Source organism: Salvelinus alpinus, chromosome 22, assembly GCF_045679555.1.
Source record: "Salvelinus alpinus chromosome 22, SLU_Salpinus.1, whole genome shotgun sequence".
NCBI classification, from domain to species: Eukaryota; Metazoa; Chordata; class Actinopteri; order Salmoniformes; family Salmonidae; genus Salvelinus; species Salvelinus alpinus.
Window position 1 is genome coordinate 20,892,197 of NC_092107.1, and position 25,170 is coordinate 20,917,366.

A 25,170-nucleotide genomic window follows, 5' to 3' on the forward strand; every position below is an offset into this window, starting at 1 on the left:
ATATTTTACATAGGTTTAAAGATGAACTTCTTGTGAATCCAACCACGGTGTCAGATTTTTAAAAATGCTTTACGGCGAAAGCATACCTTAAGATTATTTGAGAACATAGCCCAGCAGACAAATCATTACAAACAGTAACCAGCCAAGTAGAAGAGTTACACAAGTCAGAAATAGAGAAAATTAATCCCTTACCTTTGATGATCTTCATATGGTTGCACTCAGAAGACATGAATTTACTCAATAAATGTTCCTTTTGTTCGATAAAGTCTCTTTATATCCAAAAACCTCCGTTTTGTTTGCGTGTTTTCTTCAGTAATCCACAGGCTCAAACGCAGTCACAACAGGCAGACAAAAAATCCAAATCCACATGTCAAACGATGTTTATATTCAATCCTCGGGTTGTTTTTAGCCTAAATAATCGATAATATTTCAAGCGGACAATAACGTCGTCAATATAAAAGGTAAACATGAAAGGCAATCTCTCGGTCGTGCGCATGAAAAAGCTCTGTGACACGGCAGGGTCCACTCATTCAGACTGCTCTTACTCCCTCATTTTTCAGAATACAAGCCTGAAACAATTTCTAAAGACTGTTGACATCTAGTGGTAGGCATAGGAACTGCAATTTGAGTCCTAAGTCAATGGATACTGTAATGGCATTGAATAGAAAACTACAAAACCAAAAAAAATCCTACTTCCTGAATGGATTTCTCAGGTTTTCGCCTGCCAAATCAGTTCTGTTATACTCACAGAAACACTATTTTAACAGTTTTGGAAACTTTAGAGTGTTTCCTGTCCAAATCTACCAGTTATATGCATATCATATCTTCTGGGCCCGAGAAGCAGGCAGTTTAATTTGGGCATGCTTTTCATCCAAAATTCAGAATGCTGCCCCCTACCCTAAAGAAGTTAACGTAATCACTGAGTTATGACTGGACAGGTGAAGACCATGTGGTGGAGACCTTGTGTTCACCTGATGAATCTAATTAGTGATTACTTCAGGAAGGATGCATTTCTACAGTTTTTGAACTGGGACCCTGCCTCTTAGCTTTCCTTTGATTGTTGAAGAAATCCACGTCTATACGTCATCTATGCATTCTACTTCAGCAATGACAATGTTGTGAGCTGTTTGTACGCGGGCTCTCTTAACTGATGTTTTGGAGCTGGTAACTGTGTGTACCCGTTACCAAATCTCAAGTCACTATTTGGGAGAGGTCCTTCCTAGGGTTTAGAGCGTCTGCATCATTGAGTTGTATTTGCCTGTGTCATCTGACCTGTGTGTCTGCTCCATCTGTTTGCCTCGCCACAGGAGGTCTGTGTTTGACATGTTCAACTTCCTGGCCTCCAAGCATCGCCAGCCTCCCGAGTACAACCCCAACGAGGAGGATGAGGAGGTGCAGCTCAAGTCTGCTCGGTGAGTCACTCCGCCCTGTTACACAATTCCTGTTTTTTTTTTTGTATATTTTTACTTCTGAAAATCAGGAGGACTATCTCTATCCTCCATCTCATCATTACAGTGGACTCTTCTTGGTTTTCTGATCAACATCCCCGTATCCACCTGTCGGAGCTTCTTGGTGGTAGTAGACCATCCTTCCTTCATTGGAACTTTAACACTGTCCTACTGTTGTTTTTCAGCCGGGCCACCAGCATGGACCTCCCCATACCCATGAGGTTCCGACACCTGAAGAGAACGTCCAAGGAGGCGGTGGGGGTCTACAGGTTAGGAAAACGCTGGCTACGTAACATTTAAGAGGGGCGGGAAGTTACCTTTTTTAACTAAGCAAGTCTGTTATTAAGAACTAATTCTTATTTACAATGACGGAAAAACCCGGATGACGCTGGGTCAATTATGCGCCGTTCTATGGTACTCCCAATCACGGCCGAATGTGCTGCAGCCAGGAATCGAACCAGGGACTGTAGTGACGCCTCTTGCATTGAGATGCAGTGCCATAGACCGCTGCGCCACTCGGGAGCACGAATCCCAAATTCAGTGGAATGGTTTTAACAAGAAAATGAACTACTACTGTAGCTTTGCTAAAGCTTGTTCCAGAGAGTGGGGTTAAAATATGAAACCCTGCCTGCAGCACAAGATTTCGCTTTACGCGGATGATGTCTTGCTCTACATATCCAACCCTGAGAAATCCCTTCCTCCCATTTTAGACACAATTGCTCAGTATGGCACGTTTTCAGGTTATAAGATAAATTTTAACAAATCCACTGTCTGCCCTCTCAATATTACACTCACCAGTTCTATGAAGACACTATGCCCATTCCAATGGAAGACACAGGGGTTTCAATACCTTGGGATATTCATAACACCAGATCTGAATAGGCTTTTCAAGGAGAATTATCTTCCACTCCTGGATCGAATCAAAAACAACCTCCAAACCTGGATCTCCCTCCTAATTAGCTTAGTAGGAAGAATTAATGTAATCCGTATGAACATCCTCCCTAGACTGAACTATTTATTTCAGATGCTCCCATGCTATCTCCCAGCTTCCTTTTTCAAAACAATTAACCAAAGCATCACCAAATTTATATGGGGCAATAAAAAACCTAGGATCAAGCTCTCCACTCTATCGAAACCTGAATCTAAGGGCGGTCTTGCCCTTCCCTCCCTTCAATTGTACTACTGGTCTGCCCAAATCCGCAACATGCTAACATGGATCACAAACAGACAAGAGTCAACGTGGATCCAGATAGAAGCCCAATCCTGTGGTTCATTGCCACTAAGCTCAACTATATTCATTAATAACTTTAGTGAAGTGGGCAACATAGCCAAAACATTTGTGATTTACAGCACCCTACTAGCGTGGAGGGACTGTAAGAAATCTCCTCCCAAATATGCTCTCACTCGCCTATAGTAGGCAACCCAGACTTGCCAAAAGCCCTGAGGGATGCCAACTTCAATCTTTGGCATACTCTAGGAATCAGGACCTTTTCAGACCTATTTCATCAGAAGACCACTACACTGAAATCCTTTCAAGAGCTCTGCAGTGAATTCAATGTGCCAAGATCCCATTTTTTTTTAAAATATCTTCAAATTAGACATGTCATCTCCTCATTTACTTCCAAGAGGAGGTTTAGAACTCAGTTGAACGAAGTTGAAACCCTTCTTGTCACAGCACAATCCATTAAAGGCAAAATATCCTATATCTATAGACTCCTTTCTGAGAAAGGAGGCTCCTCCTTTACTCCTTTGAAAATAATCTGGGAAAAGGACCTTGGTCTGACTATCAGTGATGAGTTATGGGCGGAGGTTTGCGACAGGGTATACTGCTCCTCTACTAATGTAAAAATGAAAGAATCGAATTACAAATTTTTGTACAATTTTTATTACACTCCCTTGAGACTCCATAAAATGAAAACAGACATTTATCCTAACTGTAAAAGATGTACCTTTGAAAGTGGAACCTATATGCATGTATTTTGGAGCTGTAGAGAGATTGCCAGATTTTGGCAATCTATACATACTGCTGCACAGAAAATACTAGATGTACAGTTTGATATGACCCCGTGTCTCTATCTTCTTAATGCCCAGCAGGACTTTGTTCTTGATCCTGCCAGAGAAAATTTGCTCATGACCATTACATACTTTGCTAAGAAATGTATCCTTCTATTGTGGGCCTCTAGTACCTCTCCTACATTTAAAATGTGGATTGACCAGATTGTTGACTTTCTCCCTCTTGAAAAGCTCACTTATGATCTCCACAAGAGACAGCCCAAGTTTGATAGACTCTGGTCTCCACTACTCCACTATATCTCAAATTGGACAGAGTGAATGGGGGGATCGGGGAGGTGAGCAGATGCGTGTTGTGTAAGGTGCTGTAAAATCTAAAAACTAATCATTGGCTCGTCATCTCAGCTAAGGCTGGAAATAGCAAATAAGAACCTTGATAGTGCTGCTGCAAGTTCTACATTTTAAATTTTGTTATAATTATTATTTGTGTGTATGTGTGTATGTATGTATATGTAGGTATGTATATATATATATATATAACATTTTTTTTAAATTATTATTATTATTTATTTATTTTTAAGTCTGTCACATCTGTGAATGTGGAATGTGTTTGGTTGGTTGTTTGAAAACTTAATAAAACTTTAAATTGAAAAAAAAAAAAATATGAAACCCTTTGGTGAACCAGTGGTCACTGAGCCCCTGTGTGTCCTCCCCTCACAGGTCAGCCATACACGGCCGAGGGCTGTTCTGCAAGCGGAGCATCGACGCGGGGGAGATGGTGATCGAGTACTCGGGCAACGTCATCCGCTCTGTCCTCACCGACAAACGGGAGAAGTACTATGACGGCAAGGTGAGAAGAGAGGCCTGGCCTCAATGGAACACAGTCCTCTGCTCATTAGTTTTGAGTCTGTACAGGGCCATGTTCAATAGGCAAATGTTGTGGAATGTTGCAGATAGAAATGTCATGAATAGATCTTGCGTGAGTTCTTATTCCACTTGTCAGAGTCATGTTTGTTCTACGTAAGGTATTTGTATCTGAATGTTGGGCCTGCTGAACGTGGTTTTTATGTGTCAACACCACCCTATTAACCAGTCAGGATCTTCAGTCATTTGATTATGGGTTTTGTTGACTGCAATCCTCAGCCAATAGCTGCTCACCCTCTTCTCTTCCTGTCCCTTCCTCTACAGGGTGTTGGCTGTTACATGTTCCGCATCGACGACTATGAAGTGGTGGATGCCACCGTGCACGGCAACGCCGCCCGCTTCATCAACCACTCGTGCGAGCCCAATTGTTACTCACGTGTCATCAACGTGGATGGGCAGAAGCACATCGTCATCTTCGCAACACGCAAAATCTACCGCGGTGAGGAGCTCACCTACGACTACAAGTTTCCCATCGAGGAGCCGGGCAATAAGCTTCCATGCAACTGCGGAACCAAGAGGTGCCGGAAGTTCCTCAACTAGCCCCCCCACTCTGATGTGTGATGGGAGTGGTGTTAGCGGTCCCCTCGACTAGCACGAAGCCATCCATGCACTGCCAGGTCTTAGAGTGCAGAATGATGCTTCCAGTACTGCGCTCCCTTGTTGCTGTAAGGCTTGGGAAGAAAGGTGAGCTACGGACTGGGTTAAGTTTGATACGAGCAGGTCTCTGTTTTGGGGAGGGACATTTTTGAAAGAGAACAACTTATTGTTGTGCCTCTTTGGTTGTTTTACTTTTGGATCGGATGGTTTCAGACTCTGGGAAGTCAAAGGAAATGGTAACTGTGTAAGATTAGCAATGTTTTAATGTTTTCCGTCTCTGAATGATACACAAATTGCCCTTTTCATTCTGAATTTTAACATCACCTCACATTTTATTTTTCTAGATTATATCTCAATTCTGTGTGAGCATAGAATCCATTGATTATGTTAAACACAATAATAATTTCCACCTTGTAAGTTCCATTTTAAACACCAAAGTGCAATTTGTGGAAGGGAATTTTCTCTGCATTTTAGAAAAAGAACGAGGACGTATTAGAACTGATCAGACGACGCTTTTCTCTTGGCCTCATCTGTTTATACACATCTGCCTGTCGGAATGTGCATCCTGTGCAGCCTTCGGAGTATCTCGCGATATCATAAAGAATTGCTTGGGGCTGCTACGCTGTGTGTTCAGCCACTGTAAATAGTTCCTATGCCTGTCCAGAGCAACAAGTCGCAAGATGTGTTTGGAAGAGAAACACTAGAGGGAGCTTTAGTCAAAGCGATAGAAAGAAAGAGGCCTGTAGATTTTTTTTTTTTCAAGTGTTATGTTGTTGTTGATAATTAATGATAACCGCGTGTGTACTTGTAGAGACGTTGTCGAAGTCGGTCGGTGGTCATTGGATAAAGTCGTGACTAGCAAGCTACGCTGAGATTCTGGTGGACTGACAGCTGTAAATGTTATTGTTGGTTTTGTATAGGAAAATGATAAAGGCAGAGCCATCGATTTGTATCGCAGGTATGCACACATTGTCTTTTGAAATTAGGTTAGAACAGAGTCCGGAATTACAGCAATGAGAACCAAATGTCACCCCCACCCCTCCGAATCTGATTTCCCTTTAATCCCATTTTAAGATCAAAGTTATTCTTATTATGGCCGATTTCACGAATTACTGTTGCAAAGGAATTGTCTTTTTATTTGTGTCGAACCGAGTCGTTTGAGGTCTTGTCTCCTCTGTCCCTTTTTTTTTATGGGCAGAAAAATATCACACTTGCTTTGAGAATGTAAATAATATGTATATTTTTCTATACAAACGACTAAAAAGCACTTGCTAGTGAATAGCACTTAATGTTATAAAATTGTATTTATATTTTTAAGAAATCGTATTTATTTTATTGCCATTTTTGTAGGAAATAGAGGTTTACAAACACTAACGCTTGTGCTCGATATTTTTATTGAGCTGCCTTTTTCCAAGCTGTTTTTTTTTCCGTTGGCGTTTTAATTTTATTTGTAGCCTGAATGTTTCTTTTTGGATTCCAAAGACTGAAGCTGTCGCTCCCTGCTGAGCCCAGTCCACCAGTAGCTCTATTTGCCAATCTGTCAATCAAGGACATTTTTAAGGACTGCCTGTTAGTAGCATGGCATTGTTATATGCACTTGAGGGAGTCCATTTGAGTGCTGGTCTATTAGAGTAGCTGTCTGAACTCCTTTTTCCAGCCTTAATTCCACACTACGCTGAGGCTCCAGCCAGTCCATTCAGACTTGGGGCTGCTCACTGTGCGTAATTCGTTCACTTTCAGCTTTAAAAAAATAAATATATTTCTCTACAAATTTCAACGTCTCCCTTTCGGGATCAAACACACTCCAAAATCTGCTAACTGTAAGGACATAAAACACAGTTAACGCCACATCAGTGCACCAAGGTTCCCCATGGATTGTACCTCCATGGTTTCCTTCTGTCAGTGTTGCTTTCATATTAATACTGTCAACGTTTCATGTTTCTACTCGACTCCCTCAAAGTACAGCATTTGTTTCATGGCTTTTACATGAGACCGGCTACACATGGAAAGCTTTTTTTAGAAGCTCGGTAGAAGCTGATTTAAGTTAGAAGAGGCTAAGCGTTACCATTGACCACAATGCAACCTATGTAGGAGTTTGTCCGCTCGCTTGATCTCTCGCTTTGCCTTTGCTGTAACTGAGCATGCTTCGTTTAGAGAACTCTCGCTCGTAAATTGACAGTTGTAGTCCCAGTTTTGGTGGGACATCGGTGAACAAAAAGTGACTAGGTTGATGACAGGCATGCATTTCCTTGCATACCTCGAACAAAGCTCACCAAATTGCTGCTTTGTGCAACTCTGGCTCCAGTTGTCCTATAGTGAGCCACTTCAGGCCAGTGACTTTATGTTTTTGGTTTGTAATCCATTTTTCCTCGTACTCTGACTTTATCTTGTAAGGCCCGTCGCAGAATCTCTCCAACCCTTACCCTGCCCAGGCTGTGAAGTGAAACAATAACTTTGCCAACACATTGTACTTCAACTGTGACAGAGGCACTGACTTAACATGGGGAAACAACTTTCTACACTTGTAAACCCAATGGGTTCCTATGTTTAAAAACCACAAGCACAGATACTGTTTAAGCTCCCTTAGGAATTGTGGCCCCCCAGCAAAGTGCACTTCTGCTCGACCTTCCCCCCAAAGTGTGTTAGGGACGTTCAGAGTGCAGGGACCACTCTGGAGGCCAACAGGGAACACTCCTCCACCTTGCAGCCTGGGTTTTGCCAGCTAATTCAGGGATACCGTTTTGGTTCAGCTCTCGCTGTCCTCCTATCCTGGCTAGCCTTAGGGTGAGGCACAGGGTCATGCTGAATTCTGCTGCTGTGTCTTTAATGAATGTATATACAAAAACTGAATTGTGGTGATTTCTGATATCAACTACTTTTTGTTTTTTTAGTTAAAAAACCCCCCCACAAAGACCGGCCTGAAAGATGACCTCACAGGACAGTTTGTTTCATTTCAGAGGGAAAATGATTGAGGGACAGCATTCTAAATTAACATCGAAAGGTCACACTGAATAAACTAACAGACTTCAAAGATGGCTTTGGTAATCCTTTTACAAATTCCAAAGGCTCCGACTCCTCTACAGATCCAAAGCAGTGAAGTGTCAGATGTTTTTAGAACAGCCCATTAGTCAAGTGTTTTAAATGGTAGACTCTGTTGTTTCTTGGACTTCATAATACCATGCCACACCAGTGGCCCTTGTCCTTCACTTGTAATTATGATAGATATATCTATATCGAAATAGTAACATGTACTTCAGCATCTATACAATATACAGAATGGACAGAAACTTAGTTACAGTAGCAAACAGCAGGTTTGTAATGGTTCATAGCAGTGTTCAATGTACTCTAATGGTTTTGTTACAGTATCAGTTTAGAATAACTAACGTACATTTTTGTATATTGATATCCAGTAACAGGTTTCCTGTTTATGTTCCTTTTGGCGGGAGCTTTGCAGTTTCTTTCTTTTTTTTCTCGAAAATAAACAGTATTTATGTCATGATGTATAAAGTGGTTCCGAACTTCTTGAGGTCAGCCATTTTATTTTGTGTTTTGATTGTTGTAGTGAATGTTTTTTTTTTAAATTCTTTGTACATTTTTTAACAGGGATTTTAGACTACCTACTTGATTGTGGTATGATTGAGTTTGTGGAGACCAGGAAAAAAACAAATCCCACCAATGTTATTTTACCCTCTTCCATGTCTCCCTCACCACCCCTCTTCGGGAAGCTTTGGTTGTACTTATCATGTACTATTTTATAGAAAGTGATGATGAAAAATAGGTTTTATTTATTTATTTTGTGTATTGGAACGTCCATGAATTTATTTACAGGTCAAGGTAGTTGCTGGAACCTGCTTGAAGGATGTTGGGGGTGGGTAAAAATACTCCACTTTATTTGTAATTTTATAATTGTTCCTTGTGTATAGAACTTATCAGCCTGAGATGAGACGTGGCATCAAGGAGTTGGCGGTAGGACTTGGAAATGGTTAAACGGCACTCTTCCTATGCCTTGAATATACCTTTGTCTTATTAACACTTCCTCCTGAACTCCATGAGAAATAATGATATTTTTCCCTGTTAGTTGTACATCAGTGTTCTCTCGTGTCACAGAAATGAAGGAAAGTTGAACCACATGAGTAAACTACTTAAGGTTGAATGTATAATTAGGAAACAAAATTGTACATAACTGTAAAAAGAAAAGTTTCTAATCATGTTTATTTTCTATGCACTTTTTTTATTTAAGTGATAGTTTAAATAATAAACATGTCTCGTTTACTCTTTCTTCAGGCTCTCCTTTTCTTTTACTTGATCTGTCAACCTAGATATATATATTTTTAAAGATGCATTGTTCCTACAACTCCCGAAGATGTAAAGTGCGTTTCCCAAAACACCACGCAGGAAGAGTGTTCCGTAAGTGCGTTGGTTGGCGCATGTGTCGATACTCGGGGTGCGAAAGAAAGATGGAGCTGCTCTCTGATCAGATTTCTCCATTCAAATCTTAACCTTTAACATTATAATTATTCTACAACACTGACGGATCAGCTTCTAGAGAGATCACCTTATGACTGCAAGTATTGAGGCGGCTTATTCTAATACTTGCTCTATAATGATGCACTAAATTTAATTGATTTGGCACCTTATTGTGCCCGTTACACAATATGAAAATATTTAGACAACGTAGCCTATAAAATAAAACAATTGACTGAACATGAAATTTGATTTCAATATCTTCCTAATATTTCACCACCCCCTTTTGCCCTCAGAAAAGCCTCCAATGGTTCCCACAGTTGTCATGTTGGCTGGGTGGCCTTTGGGTGAAAGACCGTTAATGATACATGGGAAACTTGAGTGTGGAAAAACCCAGCAGCGTTGCAGTTCTTGACATAAACCGGTGCGTCTGGCACCTACCGTACCCTGTTCAAAGGCTTAAATATTTTGTCTTGCCCATGTCTCAAGTTTAAAAATCCTTCTTTAAGCTGTCTCCTCCCCTTCATCTACACTGAAGTGGATTTTACGAGTGACCTCAATAAGGGGTCACAGCTTTCACCTGGTCAGTCTGTCAAGGAAAGAGCACCTGTTCAAAATGTTTTGTATACTTTTTTAATGCAGTCATCTCGGTTTTCATTTGAAGCATCTTTTCAACTGTCGCTTGATAATTTGCAAAGACTGGTGACTTCGTTCCGAAGTTATTGGTGGTCACAGAGGCAGATAAACAGCTTGATTCTGTGTAGTGGATATCTTTGTATAAAGTGACACGATAGGGGGGGGGGAAACATCTAATGACGCACTTAGCTGTCTGAGGCAGCTGTTAAATAACGAGCGTTTTCAAGTACAACTTTAGTAACGATACTTTTGGGAAACGGCTCAGAGATTTAACGATGCTCTTAGGAAGGTTCTAATGATGAACTTTAGCCTTACGATGCTTTTGGGAAACCGGGCCCAGATCTGTCACTCTCCTTGTTCAATTCTCCATTTCTATGTTTATGAACCCCATAAGTGTATCCCACTGATGTAAACTTGATAACTTTGCACTTTTTATCTAGTTTTTAGACAACTTAATTGCCTCAATTGACAACTTGTTTTTAAAGCAGCAGGGTAACGCCAAAGTATAAAAAAGCCAAGATTAAGTTGTCAACTCCGAATAAAAAAAATCTAGGTCAAATACTTACATTGTAATGCAAGTTCCTTCAACTCACAATTTTTCTGGCAGCTTGGGTAGGTCATCTTTTTAAAGTTGAAACCGCTAACATTTGTATAAGGTATCAATCAGTGTGGTCATAGTATTGATAAAACAAGCATACTGGACATGTTCAATGTAGTGGTAACAATGACACCCGCTCCGGGAACCTGTTCTGGAATGCTTTGAACATAGATATAGCGGTCCAAAAACATTACTGTTGCAACAGAGTTCTGAACATAACTCTACCCTCTTTTTTTATTTTATATATTAGATTGGTTTAACGATACTGAACAAATGTGTACTAGCAGATAACCATATTTGGTAAATTGAGAAAGCAGGTTGTGTAATAGCCTAATCTGGTTCAGGCAGTGTAGACACCAATTCAAGACAAACAATTATTTTATACACTGAACAAAAATATAAACGTAATATGCAAGAATTTAAAAGATGTTACAGTTCATATAAGGAAATCAGTCAATTGAAATGAATTCATTAGGCCCAAATCTATGGATTTCACATGACTGGGAAAACATATGCTTTTGTTGGTCACAGATCCCTTATGGTAGGTGGTGTGGATCAGAAAACCAGTCAGTAGCTGGTGTGACCAGCATTTGCCTCATGCAGCTTGACACGTTTTCTTTTGCATAGAGTTGATGTCAAGAGAATTTTCAATCCCAATGATAACTAACAATCAATAAGTGTTGACCAATCCCTGAGGTTTGTAAGACCCTGGGTTTAATAATAATTAGGCAAAGACTCAGCTTATGCAAAAGGTTTCGTACCGTTTATTCACGAGAACGTTCTAATACAAAGACATGCCATTTTATAACTCACTCCCTACTTACGCACATACCTCCACACACAGTAGATAGCCTACGCGCATACATACACACGAACAGTAGGTGGAATGTATCCTTCCCCATGGTTCTCACCACTGTTTATCACTACCAAACTGGCAGTTCCATTCCCCCGAGATTAGAGGAACCTTGACAGGACTCCCTGTCCTGCCGTAAGTTTCTCCGAGTTCTAGCCAGGTCAGGTCATACAGTTTAATTGTTCTCGGTTTATAGTTTATAAGTTATACATGTTACAGAATCGAAAGATTACTAATAGTTACTTTTGCCTAATTATTCATTATATATGTTACATAATGTCATAATTACGTTTCAGGGTGGAATTGTTTAGTCATTACCTTTAAGCAGCACTGCAGAAAAAATGTAATAAAATGTATGCACTCTACTGGATAAGAGCGTCTGCTCTTGGCCGGCAGGGATATCCTTGTCTCAGTATGTAAAAATGTAATAAAAAATGTATGCACTCTACTGTAAGTTGCTCTGGATAAGAGCGTCTGCTAAATGACAAATGTATATGTAAGCATATAAATTCCCTTATCAGTTGATCAGGCTGTTGATTGTGTAATGTTGTCCCACTCCTCTTCAATACCTGTGCGAAGTTGCTGGAAATTGGCGGGAACTGTCTGGTGAGTACACAGGCCATGGAAGAACTGGGACATTTTCTGCTTCCAGGAATTGTGTACAGATCCTTGGGACATGGAGCCATGCATTATCTTGCTGAAATGTGATGGCAGAAGATGAATGGCACAACAATGGGCTTCAGGATCTCGTCACAGTATCTATGTGCATTAAAATGCCATTGATAAACAGTAATTGTGTTTTATCTGTAGCTTATGCCTGCTGATACCACAACACCACCGCCACCACGGGGCACTCTTGTTCACAACGTTGACATTCGCAAACTGCTCGCCCCACATGCTGTCTGCCATCTGCAGAGTACAGTTGAAACAGGGATTCATCCGTGAAGAGCACACTTCTCCAGTGTGCAAGTGACCATTGAAGGTGAGCATTTGCCCACTGAAGTTAGTTACAAAGCCAAACTATAGTCAGGTCAAGATCCTGGTGAGGATGACGAGCATGCATATGAGCTTCCCTGAAATGGTTTCTGACAGTTAGTGCAGAAATTCTTCGGTTGTGCAAACCCACAGTTTCATCAGCTGTCCGTCCGGGTGGCTGGTCTCAGACATCTGGGGAAGGTGAAGAAGCTAGATGTGGAGGTCCTGGGCTGGCGTCTTTACACGTGGTCAGCGGTTCTGTGGCTGGTTGGACGTACTGCCAAATTCTCTAAAGCAACATTGGAAGGCAGCTTATGGTAAAGAAATGAACAATTCTGTGGCAACCGCTCTGGTGGACATTCCTGCAGTCAGCATGCCGACTGCACACTCCCTCAACTTGAAACATCTGTGGCATTGTGTTGTGACAAAACTGCACATTTTAGAGTGGCCTTTTATTGTCCCCAGCAGAAGGTGCACCTGTGTAATGATCATGCTGTTTAATCAGCTTCTTGATATGCCAGGATTGTGTCAAGGCACAGATCTGGTGAAGGGTACAAAAAAATGTCTGCAGTGTTGAAGGTCCCCTAGAAAAGTGGCCTCCATCATTCTTAAATGGAAGAAGTTTAGAACCACCAAGACTCTTCCTAGAGCTGGTTGCCCAGCAAAACTGAGCAATCGGGGAGAAGGGCCTTGGTCAGGGAGATGACTAAGAACCCGATGGTCACTCTGACAGAGCTCCGGAGTTACTCTTTTGAGATGCAAGAACCTTCCAGAAGGACAACCATCTCTGCAGCACTCCACCAATCAGACATTTATGGTAGTAGCCAGATGGAAGCTACTCCTCAGTTGGAGGCGGTATAATGCATAGAGCCTAATAGGCTAGCAAATATAGCTAGCAAGCATAACTTAACCAAGCTAACGAAAATACACACATTCTCAGGTAGATTCTGTCAAAGTTACGGCATTTTACAAAGTAACTAGATAGCTACAGTTAATAGTTAAATTAGCTAACTAATGATTGTAGCTAGCTAACGTTATATCTGTCACTGACTTAGACCACTATGAAGGTGAGTACCATGTAGCTTCCTATATACATCTTGAACCCCTTTTCATTCTTGCTAGCTGGAGTCTCGGAGGCTGATGTAACAATTCGATGTACATCATTAATATACTGTGACATAGTGGTAGTAACGTTATATCGTCGATAATAACTAGACTGACCGGAAATTGTCAAACCGATACGAAGTGTGTTTAGAACGTTCGAACATGGAATGTGCATAAGGGCTATTGCCCTAAATGTTTTTAAATGTCTTTTGACCACAATCCTGATAGTATCAGGACTCTACAGTAACTCCCTGGGTATTTTAATTTAATGTTCAAATGTGAGTTTGTGTGTTGCAGTGTATCATGACAACTTCAACTATAACGAATACATGCTCTATTGATCTCCACTTGATAAGGAAAGGGCTGCATATAGCTCAGGTTAATGTATGTAGCCTTCCTAACAAAATACATGAGGTTTTTAACTTGGCCAACATAAATAATATTCATATTTTGGCTTTGACCGAAATGCATTTAGATGCATCTGTAAATGATGGGCAAATTAACATTCAAGGATATAGTCTACTGAGAAGGGACAGGAATAGGAATGGTGGGGGTGTAGCACTGTATATTCAGAATCATATACCTTTTAAGAGGAGGGATGACCTTAATGTATGTCAAATAGAGGCACTATGGGCTCAAGAACATCTGCCTCACCAGGCACCCATATTGGTAGGATGTGTGTATAGACCTCCTAGCTCTAAGGTGTCCTATCTGGATGACTTATGTACTGGGTTTGACCAGGCCACAGATAGCAACAGAGATGTATTTATCTTGGGTGATTTTAATATAAATTGGAAGGATCACAATAATTCGAATAGAACAAAATTGCTAAGATATGCTAAGAACTGTGGTTTGAAACAAATGGTTAATGATACTACTAGATCATGGGTGTCAAACTCTGGCTTGGCCCGCGGGGTAATTATATTTGGCCCGCGAGACAATACCAAATTACTACTAGAGCTGGCCCGCCGGTATTATACAGCGCATTCACCGCTAATACTACGAATCCCATAATGCTCTGCTGTTGTTTTCGCGCGCCAATCAGGACAGGACCCAGAAACGCCCTCTCCTCTGTGACAGTAGTCATAGCAACATAGACGCTACAACTGTCAGCGCGCTATCCCTTCCCAAAAATGGCGAAAAGAAAGGCAGAAAACAGGAGCTTTCTGGACAAGTGGGAGGCAGAATATCTGTTTACATATGTAAAAGACAAACCTGTTTGTCTTGTTTGTGGAGTCAACGTGGCTGTAAGTAAGGAGTGAACTAGCATCCAAGAAGAGATGCCAGGTATCTGGCTTGGGCACATCAGATTAGATCAGTGTGCAATAATTAACGTTTTCTTTGTGCACTTTTTCTTGCTACAAGGCATGGGCTTGAATGGTTGATTGATTTATTATCATTTTATTTGTAAAATTATTAGCCAGTGGAAAATGTTTATTTTGGTATTTAAATCAGAAGGCTGCAAATAGAAAGGAGGCATACGATTTTTATTGAAATTTTATTTATTTAATAAATGAATGCCATTGATGTGTTTTTTCATTTGAAATTCGATTTTGCATGTCTCCACTATTAAAATATATATTGTATGGTAATAAGCGATGCTTGTTCCATATTCAATGTTAAAGCAAAACTTGTTTGGGTCCATATTAAAAGGTTCATTTGTTCAATGTTGGCCCGCGACTTTGTTCAGGTTTTACATTTTGGCCCACTGGGTATTTGAGTTTGACACTCCTGTCTAGATCTTCAATTAAGTTGGGTCATCGTTCAGACACATGCATTGATCTAATTTTCTGTAATATACCATTGCAATGCTTAAAAGCCAGATCAATGCCAGTGGGCTGGACAGACCATAATATTGTGACCATAACCATGAACACCAAGGTTCCAAAGAAACCCCCTAGGATTGTGGTCAACATTTTTTTTTAAACATTTAATCATGAGCTGTTTCTAAATGATTTGGCTGCTGTACCCTGGGAGCTGATTTATCTAGAGGATGATTTAAATCACGCTACAGAATGTTTTATTGATTTGCTCACTGAGGTAATGGACCATCATGCCCCTATAAGAAAGAGTACAGTTGGTGCCCATCGATCTCCATGGATTGATGATGAACTGGGTGAGGCTTTTTCTCAAAGAAATGTGGCAAGTCTTAGCAGCCAAGTCAAAATTAGAAATTGATGAACAGAATTATATAACATTACGTAATTATGCAGTTAAATTGAATTAGAAGAAAAAAAAGTTATTTTACAACAATGCTTTTATTGATTGTAAAAATGATTCTAAAAAGGTATGGAACACAGTTAAGGGCTTACTTGGTACATCTATCTCATCATGCCCATCTAGTGTGGAGGTTGACGGGAGAATAATAACAAAATCAGTTGATATTGCCAATCATTTTGCAGATTTTTTTACAAAGAAAATTAAATTACTGAGCAACAATGTAAACATACATTCTTCCAAACAAGCTATTGTCCAATGGATTGATGATCATATTATGAGCAACAAGATCTGCTCTTTTAGTCTGCAAACGGTGTCAGTGGAGGAGGAGTTACCATTTACCATTACCTGATGGTAAATCTACAGGTTATGGTCTTATGGACAATTTTTTGCTTCGCTGTGCTGCTCCCCAGATTGCAGTTCCACTGGGCTACATATTTAATTGGTCACTGGAAAAGGGGATGTTTGCAAATGTATGGAAGCATGCGAAACTGTGTCCTATTCCGAAAGACTGCAAAGAACCCATTACCCCTGCCAATAGTTGACCAATTAGTCTACTCCCTACACTCAGTAAGATATTGGAGGGTATTGTGAGTAGACAAATGTGGGACTACATGGAAAAGAATGATTTGATTACAGCCAATCAGCATGCTTATCGCAAAAACCATTCCACTACCACTGCATTGGTTGACATGACTGACCAGTGGCTTAATGGTATGGATAATGGAAAGTTTGTGGGTGTACTATTTTTAGATTTCAGTGCAGCATTTGATTTAGTGGATCATGAAATAATTTTGACAAAATGAATGCATTATTGTTTTAAGGAGGTAGCATTGAATTGGGTACAGTCATATCTAACTGACAGGAAACAGTCCACCTATATCAATGGTTCATTTTCTTCCCCTCATGTGTTAAACTGTGGAATACCGCAGGGCAGCTGCCTTGGGCCACTTCTTTATTTAATATATACCAACAACCTTCCCTATGCCTTAGTTGAAACTCAAGCTACTATATTTGCAGATGATACTACAATTTATGCAGCAAGACAATCGGTTCAACAGGTACAGCAGGCTTTACAAGGAGATTTGGAGAATATCAGGGAGTGGGTTTGCCAAAACAAACTTGTTTTAAACACCAAGAAAACCAAAGTTATGTTGGTCTGTTCAACTAGGAAAAGGCCAAAACAGCATGGGATACAATTAAGTATGGGAGGAGTACAAATTGAAGAAGTGGCAGAAACCAAACTATTGGGAATGCAGCTAGACAACTGCTTATCATGGTCGTCTCAAATAACTAATCTATGTAAAAAAATATATATATATTAAAACGGCATGCATAATCAGAAGGATAGCTAAATACTTACCAGGAACAATTCTTCAGCAAATAACACAAGCATTAATTGAGAGTCAGGTGAACTACTGTTCTGTGGTCTGGGGAAATGCATCATCAAGTGAAGTTAGGAGGCTGCAGAATGCACAGAATATAGCAGCAAGGATTGTTTTAAGGTGGAGATATGGTTCTTCTGTTGCAGTCATGCGCAGTGTTCTTGGGTGGTCATCAATTGACAAGATAATTGAAAAAAACATGCTTATTTTATTTCATAATATACATAATTTAAAACGGCCAAGTTCTATTCACAACGGTATTCAGTTGGTAAGAGACAGACATTCCGTAAATACTAGGAATAGATTGTCCACCATCTATGCGTTATCCAGACAGAAAAGAGAAATAGGCAAAAGAACATTTCGATTTAGAGCAATAAAGAAATGGAATAAATTAACTGAGCAAACTAGAAACCTTTCAATATATAAATTTAAACATTATTTTAAAACGATTTAAATATAATACATAGAAATGTTGTGAGACTATAGTAGATGAAGAATCAATATTTTTTTAGATTGAGTATTTATTGGGTCATTATGTTAGTATGTTATGTATGTTTGTAATAGTGTGTTATATGTGGAAATGTGTTCGTATTATTAATTGTATTTGAATGTTTAAGGACTCTTGGAAGATTAGTCCAAATGGGGACTAAAAGAGATCCAAATAAAGTCTAATTAAATGGTACATCAACACATTGTATACCTTCATTTGACATGTATTCTACCCCGGTGGTCTTGTGAAATAATGACAGCATAAGGTACACTATTGACAAACTGCACAATATATTCAGTTCGGAATTTGAAATGTTATAGTTCCATAACATTTGTGAGTCATTCATGCCACTCGCTTAGGGCCTCCAAAAGGCTGGGGACACTGGTTCAGTCTGTCATGGTTATTTTAATAATGACTTTTGCTGTAGAAATGAAAGGATAATCTAAGGCAGGGATCAGCAAATGGTCAGGGGGCCTGAAGAGAATTACAAATCATTTGTAGACTGAAAATTGACCGTAAGAAGCCCAAACATATATAATATTTGTCAAAAACATAATCATTTCAAACCTTGCTTACATTTGTACACGATCACATACTGTACATCTTTCTATTATGCTTGAGAATACTTTGGAACAGATTCCCAAAATACAAATCACGTTTCTAATGTTTTTACACTCTTTTGTGTCCAAATGAGCAGGGGAAAAAATTGACTGATTGTCTAATGGTAATTGAAACCATATATAAATCTGCACCACCTCAGTGCAGTTATGGCTACTGGCCTCAACGCAAGGCTTGTGTAGTCCTCTGTGAAACAGTTCAATTGCCTCGAGTGAAAAGGAAAAGTCTAGGTCTGGGATTGTAAAGAGCAATTGCCAACCTCTTTTGTCCCATAAAACAGTGAAGTGGTGTAAAGACCAAACCAAACCCATGTGTAGAAACATGGAGGTTCCACCCTAAATGTGACCAAGCCTCAGCAGTCCCATCAATGTAGTCTGTACCTGTAGGGGTGTCATCAGTGACGTACTACTAACTCAAGGTGGTTGCTTTGTAAATGCTGTAGCAGACTTTAGGGACACATCCATGTTGGGCATGGAGAGACAGAGATCAAAGTGAGTGATAGTTCAGTAAAATAAGTCACATCCTCTTTAAGAGTGGCTGCAAATGGTTAAGTGAGATGTGGGATGTTTTCCGACTATTTCACATTCCTCAATCAGCTCATAACTGACACGAGGAGACGATTCCAGCCAAAGTCACTTTTGTTTCAATTTCTGAAGAAAATCGGAGGAAAGAACAACATTGCTTCGCTCTAAGATAACATCATTTCAAGTATCTCCCTGTATCTTTAATCTCATGAAACCGATCAAATATCTCCGCGTCAAGGCTAATAATAAAGAATCCTCCGATTCCAAGGCCTTACTGCTTTTTGAGGAGTTCACAATATGAAGGGTAGGCTGTAACAGCATTTGTAACAGTATTGCTCGAGTTTTCCAGGACTTTGCCTCAGTGTGTCGTGGTTACATATCCCCGACCAGCGACCACAACAGTCTGATCTCTCCCACTGTTTATGTTGGGAAAAGAAATTCCTCCAGTGTCGAATCTTAAAATCTGATGTAATCTGCCAACCTTTGTTATCCTCACTGCACCTACTTTTTCCCCCTCACTCACTTTCCTGATTTCTCAACCTCTCCCTCACTCTTGTTTGATCCTGATCTTTTTATTGAAGACTTATTTTCCCCTTTATTATTTGCGCTGGCGAGACTTCAAATATTTCCCTCCTACTCGAACTGTCTTTTCCTCTCCATCTCCCTCCCTCTCTCTCTCCCACCCTCCCTTTCTAATTTGCTTTTATTACCGTTTCCTTTCAAGACAGAGTTCTCCTCTTTGGCTGAAGCAGAAAATATAACTTATGACTGTTTTCACTTCAGCACAAGGCAAAGACTGCAGCTCCTGAGGACTTTTGGACGTTAACTGGTAAACTTTATTTTCACATAATTCCTGATTGAAAATAGTTTTATATATTCACTGTCTGCTGTGAGTAGGTGTGGTTCAACATTATCTACAATAAGGAAAAGGATCTATTTTCCATTGACAATCTTTTGCTGCTACGCAAACAGTCAGCAAAGGAATGGAGGAATGTATGTTTCACAGGCAACTAATTTTGTTTTGCAAATGCATTGATGAATTCCTGTGTAATTGGAATATACATGTTTTATTGAAATAACCAATAGTATCCTATTCAAATAGTATACATTTTTCTAACCAGTCATAAAACTGCTGCTATCCTCATCAGAAACATGCTATACTGTGATTCTTTGTGATACTGCCAACATCCCCTCTGTTATTGGATGATTAGTTGCTCAGAAAGTTGCAACAATACATACTGAGGTATTACTGTATTTTGCATATTGTATTCCCACAAAAAAAGTGAGTTTGTGGTCAATATAGGGATACAGTGGTCTGCAGCTTCTCAGATTCCAGTGTTTATCCTGTCTGTCTGTTCTTCCTCAGAATGCTGACACATCTTTCGGCTAGTTTCTCCACAGGCCAGACCTCTCTGCTCGGAACAGGTCTTTAAATGCTGTCATAAAGAATACAGCAGCTGTGGCTGAAATATACCACTGACTCACAACGGCTGCGCTGAACTGAAAATAACCTGGAAGACAGGATTTCACATTTTCTGGCCTTAAAGTAATACTTGCTTGTAGTGAGCACACTACAGGCTGGAAGTCCTTACTCTAAGATAGTTTTATTAGATGTCTAAAACGGACATTTGAATATGGGCATATTCTGTGGTAGTAATTTTACATTTTCAACGTGAGCATTCTTTTGTGTGATCAAGTTGCACAGTTCTCTGCCACGTGGTTCACTCTTGCTATCAGAAAATTGATTGTGAAGTGCTCTGGAGACATGCCCTGCCGTTCCCAGTGTCTGTTTTTTCAGGCTTTGTGAGACCCGTCATGTGATCCAGTCCCATGGTAGCCAACAGTGTCAGTCTGTAGACAGACTGTTTGTTGTCAGTTGTCAGTTGCTCACATCTGGCTCCTCTCGTTCCCAGGACTGCTAAAGGAGGGGGCGGAGACACTTTGTCCCTCACTTCAAAACCCTCAGGCTTACACACACACAGACGACACAGACACGATCCCGAACTCACACCAAAGGAAAGCAGGACAAAGCAGGATCAACACTGAGCTTTTGTTTTGAACAGTGTAATTAATGATTGCTTCCATTCTGGCACTGCTGCTCTCGTTAACATTTAATGTGAAACAGCTGTTTTAAAAAGAAGTCTACTGACGCCAACAGATATTTAACATTATCACATTTCAGTCATTTAGCAGACGCTCTCATCCAGACCAGTAGTGCGTGCATACATTTTCATATTCTTTTTCCATACTGGTCCCCCGTGGGAATCGAACCCACAACCCTGGCGTTGCACCATGCTCTACCAACTACCAACTGAGCCACACGGGACCTATATAGGGTATGGTCATAATCTGATTGCCCTTATAGCCTTTTAAAAGTGTAATGCCTGTCGGCCATACAGTGCATTCGGAAAAAATTCAGACCCCTTCCCTTTTTTCAACATTTTGTTCCGTTACAGCCTTTTTCTAAAATGAATTAAATAAAAAGAAATCCTCAATCTACACACAATACCCCATAATGACAAAGCGAAACAAATGTTTGAATTATTTGCTAATAATAAAAATAATAAAAACCGAAATACCTTATTTACATAAGTATTTAGAACCTTTGCAATGAGACTTGAAATTGAGCAATTGTGGTATGTTCAATCGATTGGACATGATTTGGAAAGGCACACACCGGTCTATATAAGGTCCCACAGTTGACAGAACAAGTCAGAGCAAAAACCAAGCCATGAAGTCGAAGGAATTGTCCGTAGAGCTCCGAGACAGCATTGTGTCGAGGGACAGATCTGGGGAAGGGTACCAAAAAATGTCTGCTTCATTGAAGGTCCCCAAGAGCACAGTGGCCTCCATCATTCTTAAATGGAAGAAGTTTGGAACCACCAAGACTTCCTAGAGCTAGCAGCCCGGGCAATCAAGAGCAATCGATGAGCAATCAAGGGAAAAAGGCCTTGGTCAGGGAGGTGACCAAGAACCTGATGGTCACTCTGACAGAGCTCCAGAGTTCCTCTGTGGAGATGGGAGAACCTACCAGAAGGACAACCATCTCTGCAGCACTCCACCAATCAGGCCTTTATGGTAGTGTGGCCAGACGGAAGCTGCTCATTAAACTGCACGACAGCCCGCTTGGAGTGTGCCAAAAGGCATCTAAAGACTCTCAGACCATGAGAAACAAGATTGTCTGGTCTGATGAAACCAAGATTGAACTCTTTGGCCTGAGTGCCAAGCGTCACATCTGGAGGACACCTGGCACCATCCCTACGGTGAAGCATGGTGGAAGCACCATGCTGTGGGGATGTTTTTCAGTGGCAGGGACTGGGAGACTTGTCAGGATCGAGGAAAAGGTGAATAGAGGAAAGTGCAGAGAGATCCTTGATGAAAACATGCTCCAGAGCGCTCATGAGCTCAGACTGGGGTGAAGGTTCACTCTAAGCACACAGCCAAAACAACGCAAGAGTGGCTTCGGGACAAGTCTCTGAATGTCCTTGAGTGGCCCAGCCAGAGAGCCCTGACTTGAACATGATCTCTGGAGAGACCTGAGAATAGCTGTGCAGCGACACTCCCCATCCAACCTGACAGAGCTTGAGAGGATCTGCAGAGAAGAATGGGAGAAACTCCCCAAATACAGATGTGCCAAGCTTGTAGCGTCATGAAGACTCGAGGCTGTAATCGCTGCCAAAGGTGCTTCAACAAAGTACTGAGTAAAGGGTCTGAATACTAATGCTAATGTGATATTTAAGTTTATTTTTAATAATGTTGCTCAGATTTCTAAAAACCTGTTTTTGCTTTGTCATTATGGGGTATTGTGTGTAGACTGATACAAAAAAAATGATTTAATCAATTTTAAAATAAGGATGGAATGTAACAAAATGTGGAAAGTCAAGGGGTCTGAATACTTTCCGAAGGCACTCTAGGTACTGTGTATGCTCTCATTAACTGTACCAGGGGCCTATACTCTCAAAGGTTTGTGTCCGTGGTATGAGGCGTCTTATGTTATTTTTAGATGGTTATTCCAGTTCCGTCACTCCCTCTCCTCCAGTTGCATGTTTTCCCCTGGTCATCTGACCCCTCCTCTCAGCTGTGTCCAGTTGAGTGAGAGTCCAAGACCTTTGTCTACACGTGACCAATGGGAAAGGAGTTGAACGTCTGTATTCACACTACACAAGTCAGTGTAGTCAATAATGTATGTCAATAAGAAAAGCTGATTCAGTCTCTAATATATGACAGCCGTTACACTACATTACAGGTTATTTTTCTGCTATCATTTCATGTCATAATTCTTTGAAGGATATTTCCATAGCATTTATGGGTTCAAGAGCTTCTGTAATTAGGTGTCCTTGTGATTATATAACCCTTGCACTGTTGTGCATCTCATAACATCTGCAGAACAAATCAATGAACACCATAGCTATTTATAAACTCAGATGAAACACTGAGGATCCCCTGGAGAAGTCAGTTCTAGAGAATAGAATATCAAGCAGAAAATATATTTTTAATTCCTTCATGTTGACAGAGAATGTTTCCCTCCTCTACATAGTAGCATTGAAATGACATCACTCCAGCTGTGGTCCCTCCTCCTCCTCCCTTTTCTACTGGTCAACTTCTCCAGCCAATTAGACGACAACAAGATCCCGCCCAGTCTGTGTACGGGACACCCAGGTATCCCAGGTACTCCTGGGGTGCACGGCAGTGCTGGCCAACCAGGAAGAGATGGGAGGGACGGGCGTGATTCTGTTCCTGGGGAGAAGGGAGAGAAGGGAGACAGGGGAGAGACGGGTACAGTGCACCATACTTTCTACAACATACTTTGGACTATATAGATCCATGAGTCTTCCACTGGTTCAATTGGTTCAAGTGTTATTGAATAAACAGTAGTAACAGTATTGTGTTTTTACCCTATTCTCCCTAAAGGCGAGTCAGGCCTTAGAGGCCTCACTGGAGATCAGGGGAACTCTGGAGATAAAGGAGACAGGGGGCAGTCGGGGGAGTGCGCCATCGCTCCCAAATCAGCCTTCAGCGCCAAGTTGTCCGAGGGCCGCACCGTGCCCGTGGCGGCGGAAGATGCTGTGCGCTTTGACAAGGTAACGCTAAACGAGCAGGGTGACTTCAACACGGAAACAGGACGCTTCACCTGCAAAGTGCCCGGCGTCTACTACTTTGCGGTCCACGCCACCGTCTACCGGGCCAGCCTGCAGTTTGACCTGATGAAGAACGGTCACACGATGGCGTCCTACTTCCAGTTCTATGGGAACTGGCCCAAGCCAGCATCTTTGTCCGGAGGCTCGCTGCTGCACCTCATCCCGGGCGACCAGGTGTGGGTGCAGATGGCGTTGGGCGAGTACAGTGGTTTCTACTCGAGCTCTAAGACTGACAGCACGTTCACTGGCTTCCTGGTGTACTCGGACTGGAAAAACTCTGCTGTCTTCGCCAAGGGCGAAGTGGTATAGACATTGCGGGGACCAAGTCTGGTGTTGTGGCTAGGGGGGTCCTCCCCCAGAAAATATTTGAAAACGTCAAACTAATTTACTGCCATTCTACATGATTCATGGCCTCTCTAGAAGGTTATTAGAAAACTCTGGTCATTGCATAAACACATTAAGCAAGGTTACAGAAATAGCAGTAGGCTATGGCACATACCATACTGATGAGTTATGATGAGGAATCAGGTGAACTGTAGTGCTTTCAGCTGTGCTTCAGGTTAGCCATTTGACTGCTGCTGTGCAATGGTGAATCGCTTTAAGACTTTCTGACGGTGGCCCTACATGTATCATTGTTTTTCTGCCTTTACAAACAAGGATGGCATATGGGGTTTAAATGAGACATGTTGGCTCCTGCAATTGGCAGGAAATGTGAACATAAGAAGGTTATATGTCCTGTTGTGGTGGAGGTGTAAAGAGGATTCAATAAGGCATCACACATGTGTGTGAGCTATTTAGGGCTTCCAACTGTGACATCACTGACTGATGTCATGAAACTTAGCCAGTACTTTGTGCAAAAAAATGTATTATTAAAGAATTCAAACTGAAGCCCTAAAATACTTTTCACAATCTTTTTACTTATGTCTGTGCAACCTTCACTTATGTCACCAATAAAAATGTTAACTTTCATGAGTGGCTTTAATACCTAATACTCTGACCAGGTAAGTACATTTATGACAACACAACAAAACAAGGACCAACAACTGAGATGACATCAGTTACTATGTGCTCAACAAGGACAATATGCCTGGTTCCACGTTAGATATAGCTAGATTAATTATTTAATAACAAGCTGACAGCTTGCCTGCCAGTGTAATGGTGCTGTATTCTTTTCTCTTTCTAAGATTTA

The 25,170-nt window shown here is 40.9% G+C and overlaps 2 protein-coding genes across 9 annotated transcripts in view; both read left to right on the top strand.

The window, feature by feature from the left end:
• LOC139549228 (histone-lysine N-methyltransferase 2A-like) overlaps positions 1-9,251 on the top strand; it is a 51,936-nt gene extending 42,685 nt beyond the window's left edge. For 4 of the 5 annotated variants that reach the window (XM_071359460.1, XM_071359461.1, XM_071359462.1 and 1 more), the window contains exons 31-34: positions 1,308-1,412; positions 1,634-1,717; positions 4,179-4,308; positions 4,647-9,251. In XM_071359460.1, coding sequence (XP_071215561.1) covers positions 1,308-1,412; positions 1,634-1,717; positions 4,179-4,308; positions 4,647-4,922 — 595 coding nt within the window. In that variant the 3' untranslated portion in view covers positions 4,923-9,251. The remainder of the gene's footprint in view (positions 1-1,307; positions 1,413-1,633; positions 1,718-4,178; positions 4,309-4,646) is intronic. The other variant, XR_011669850.1, reaches the window with a different exon arrangement.
• Positions 9,252-19,319: 10,068 nt separating this feature from the next.
• Positions 19,320-24,950, top strand: LOC139549245 (complement C1q tumor necrosis factor-related protein 5-like). Of its 4 annotated transcripts, none has more exons than XM_071359488.1 (4): positions 19,320-19,672; positions 20,757-21,179; positions 23,381-23,619; positions 23,755-24,950. In XM_071359488.1, exons 2-4 carry the CDS (start codon positions 21,136-21,138, stop codon positions 24,288-24,290), a joined length of 819 nt encoding a protein of 272 aa, XP_071215589.1. In that variant the 5' UTR covers positions 19,320-19,672; positions 20,757-21,135; the 3' UTR covers positions 24,291-24,950. The 4 variants fall into 4 exon arrangements, with proteins under 4 accessions (XP_071215589.1, XP_071215590.1, XP_071215592.1 ...); XM_071359489.1 differs by having other exon boundaries at positions 19,321-19,672; positions 23,384-23,619; XM_071359491.1 differs by lacking the exon at positions 20,757-21,179 and having other exon boundaries at positions 19,335-19,672; positions 23,384-23,619.
• Positions 24,951-25,170: the final 220 nt, after the last annotated feature.

Excerpts from the sequence above, each read along its gene's own strand:
- LOC139549245 (XM_071359488.1), top strand. The coding sequence starts at position 21,136 with ATGCTCTACCAACTACCAACTGAGCCACACGGGACCTATATAGG. Across the intron at positions 21,180-23,380 it reads CCACACGGGACCTATATAGG|TAGCATTGAAATGACATCAC; the intron begins GTATGGTCATAA and ends TCCTCTACATAG. Across the intron at positions 23,620-23,754 it reads GGGAGACAGGGGAGAGACGG|GCGAGTCAGGCCTTAGAGGC; the intron begins GTACAGTGCACC and ends TTCTCCCTAAAG.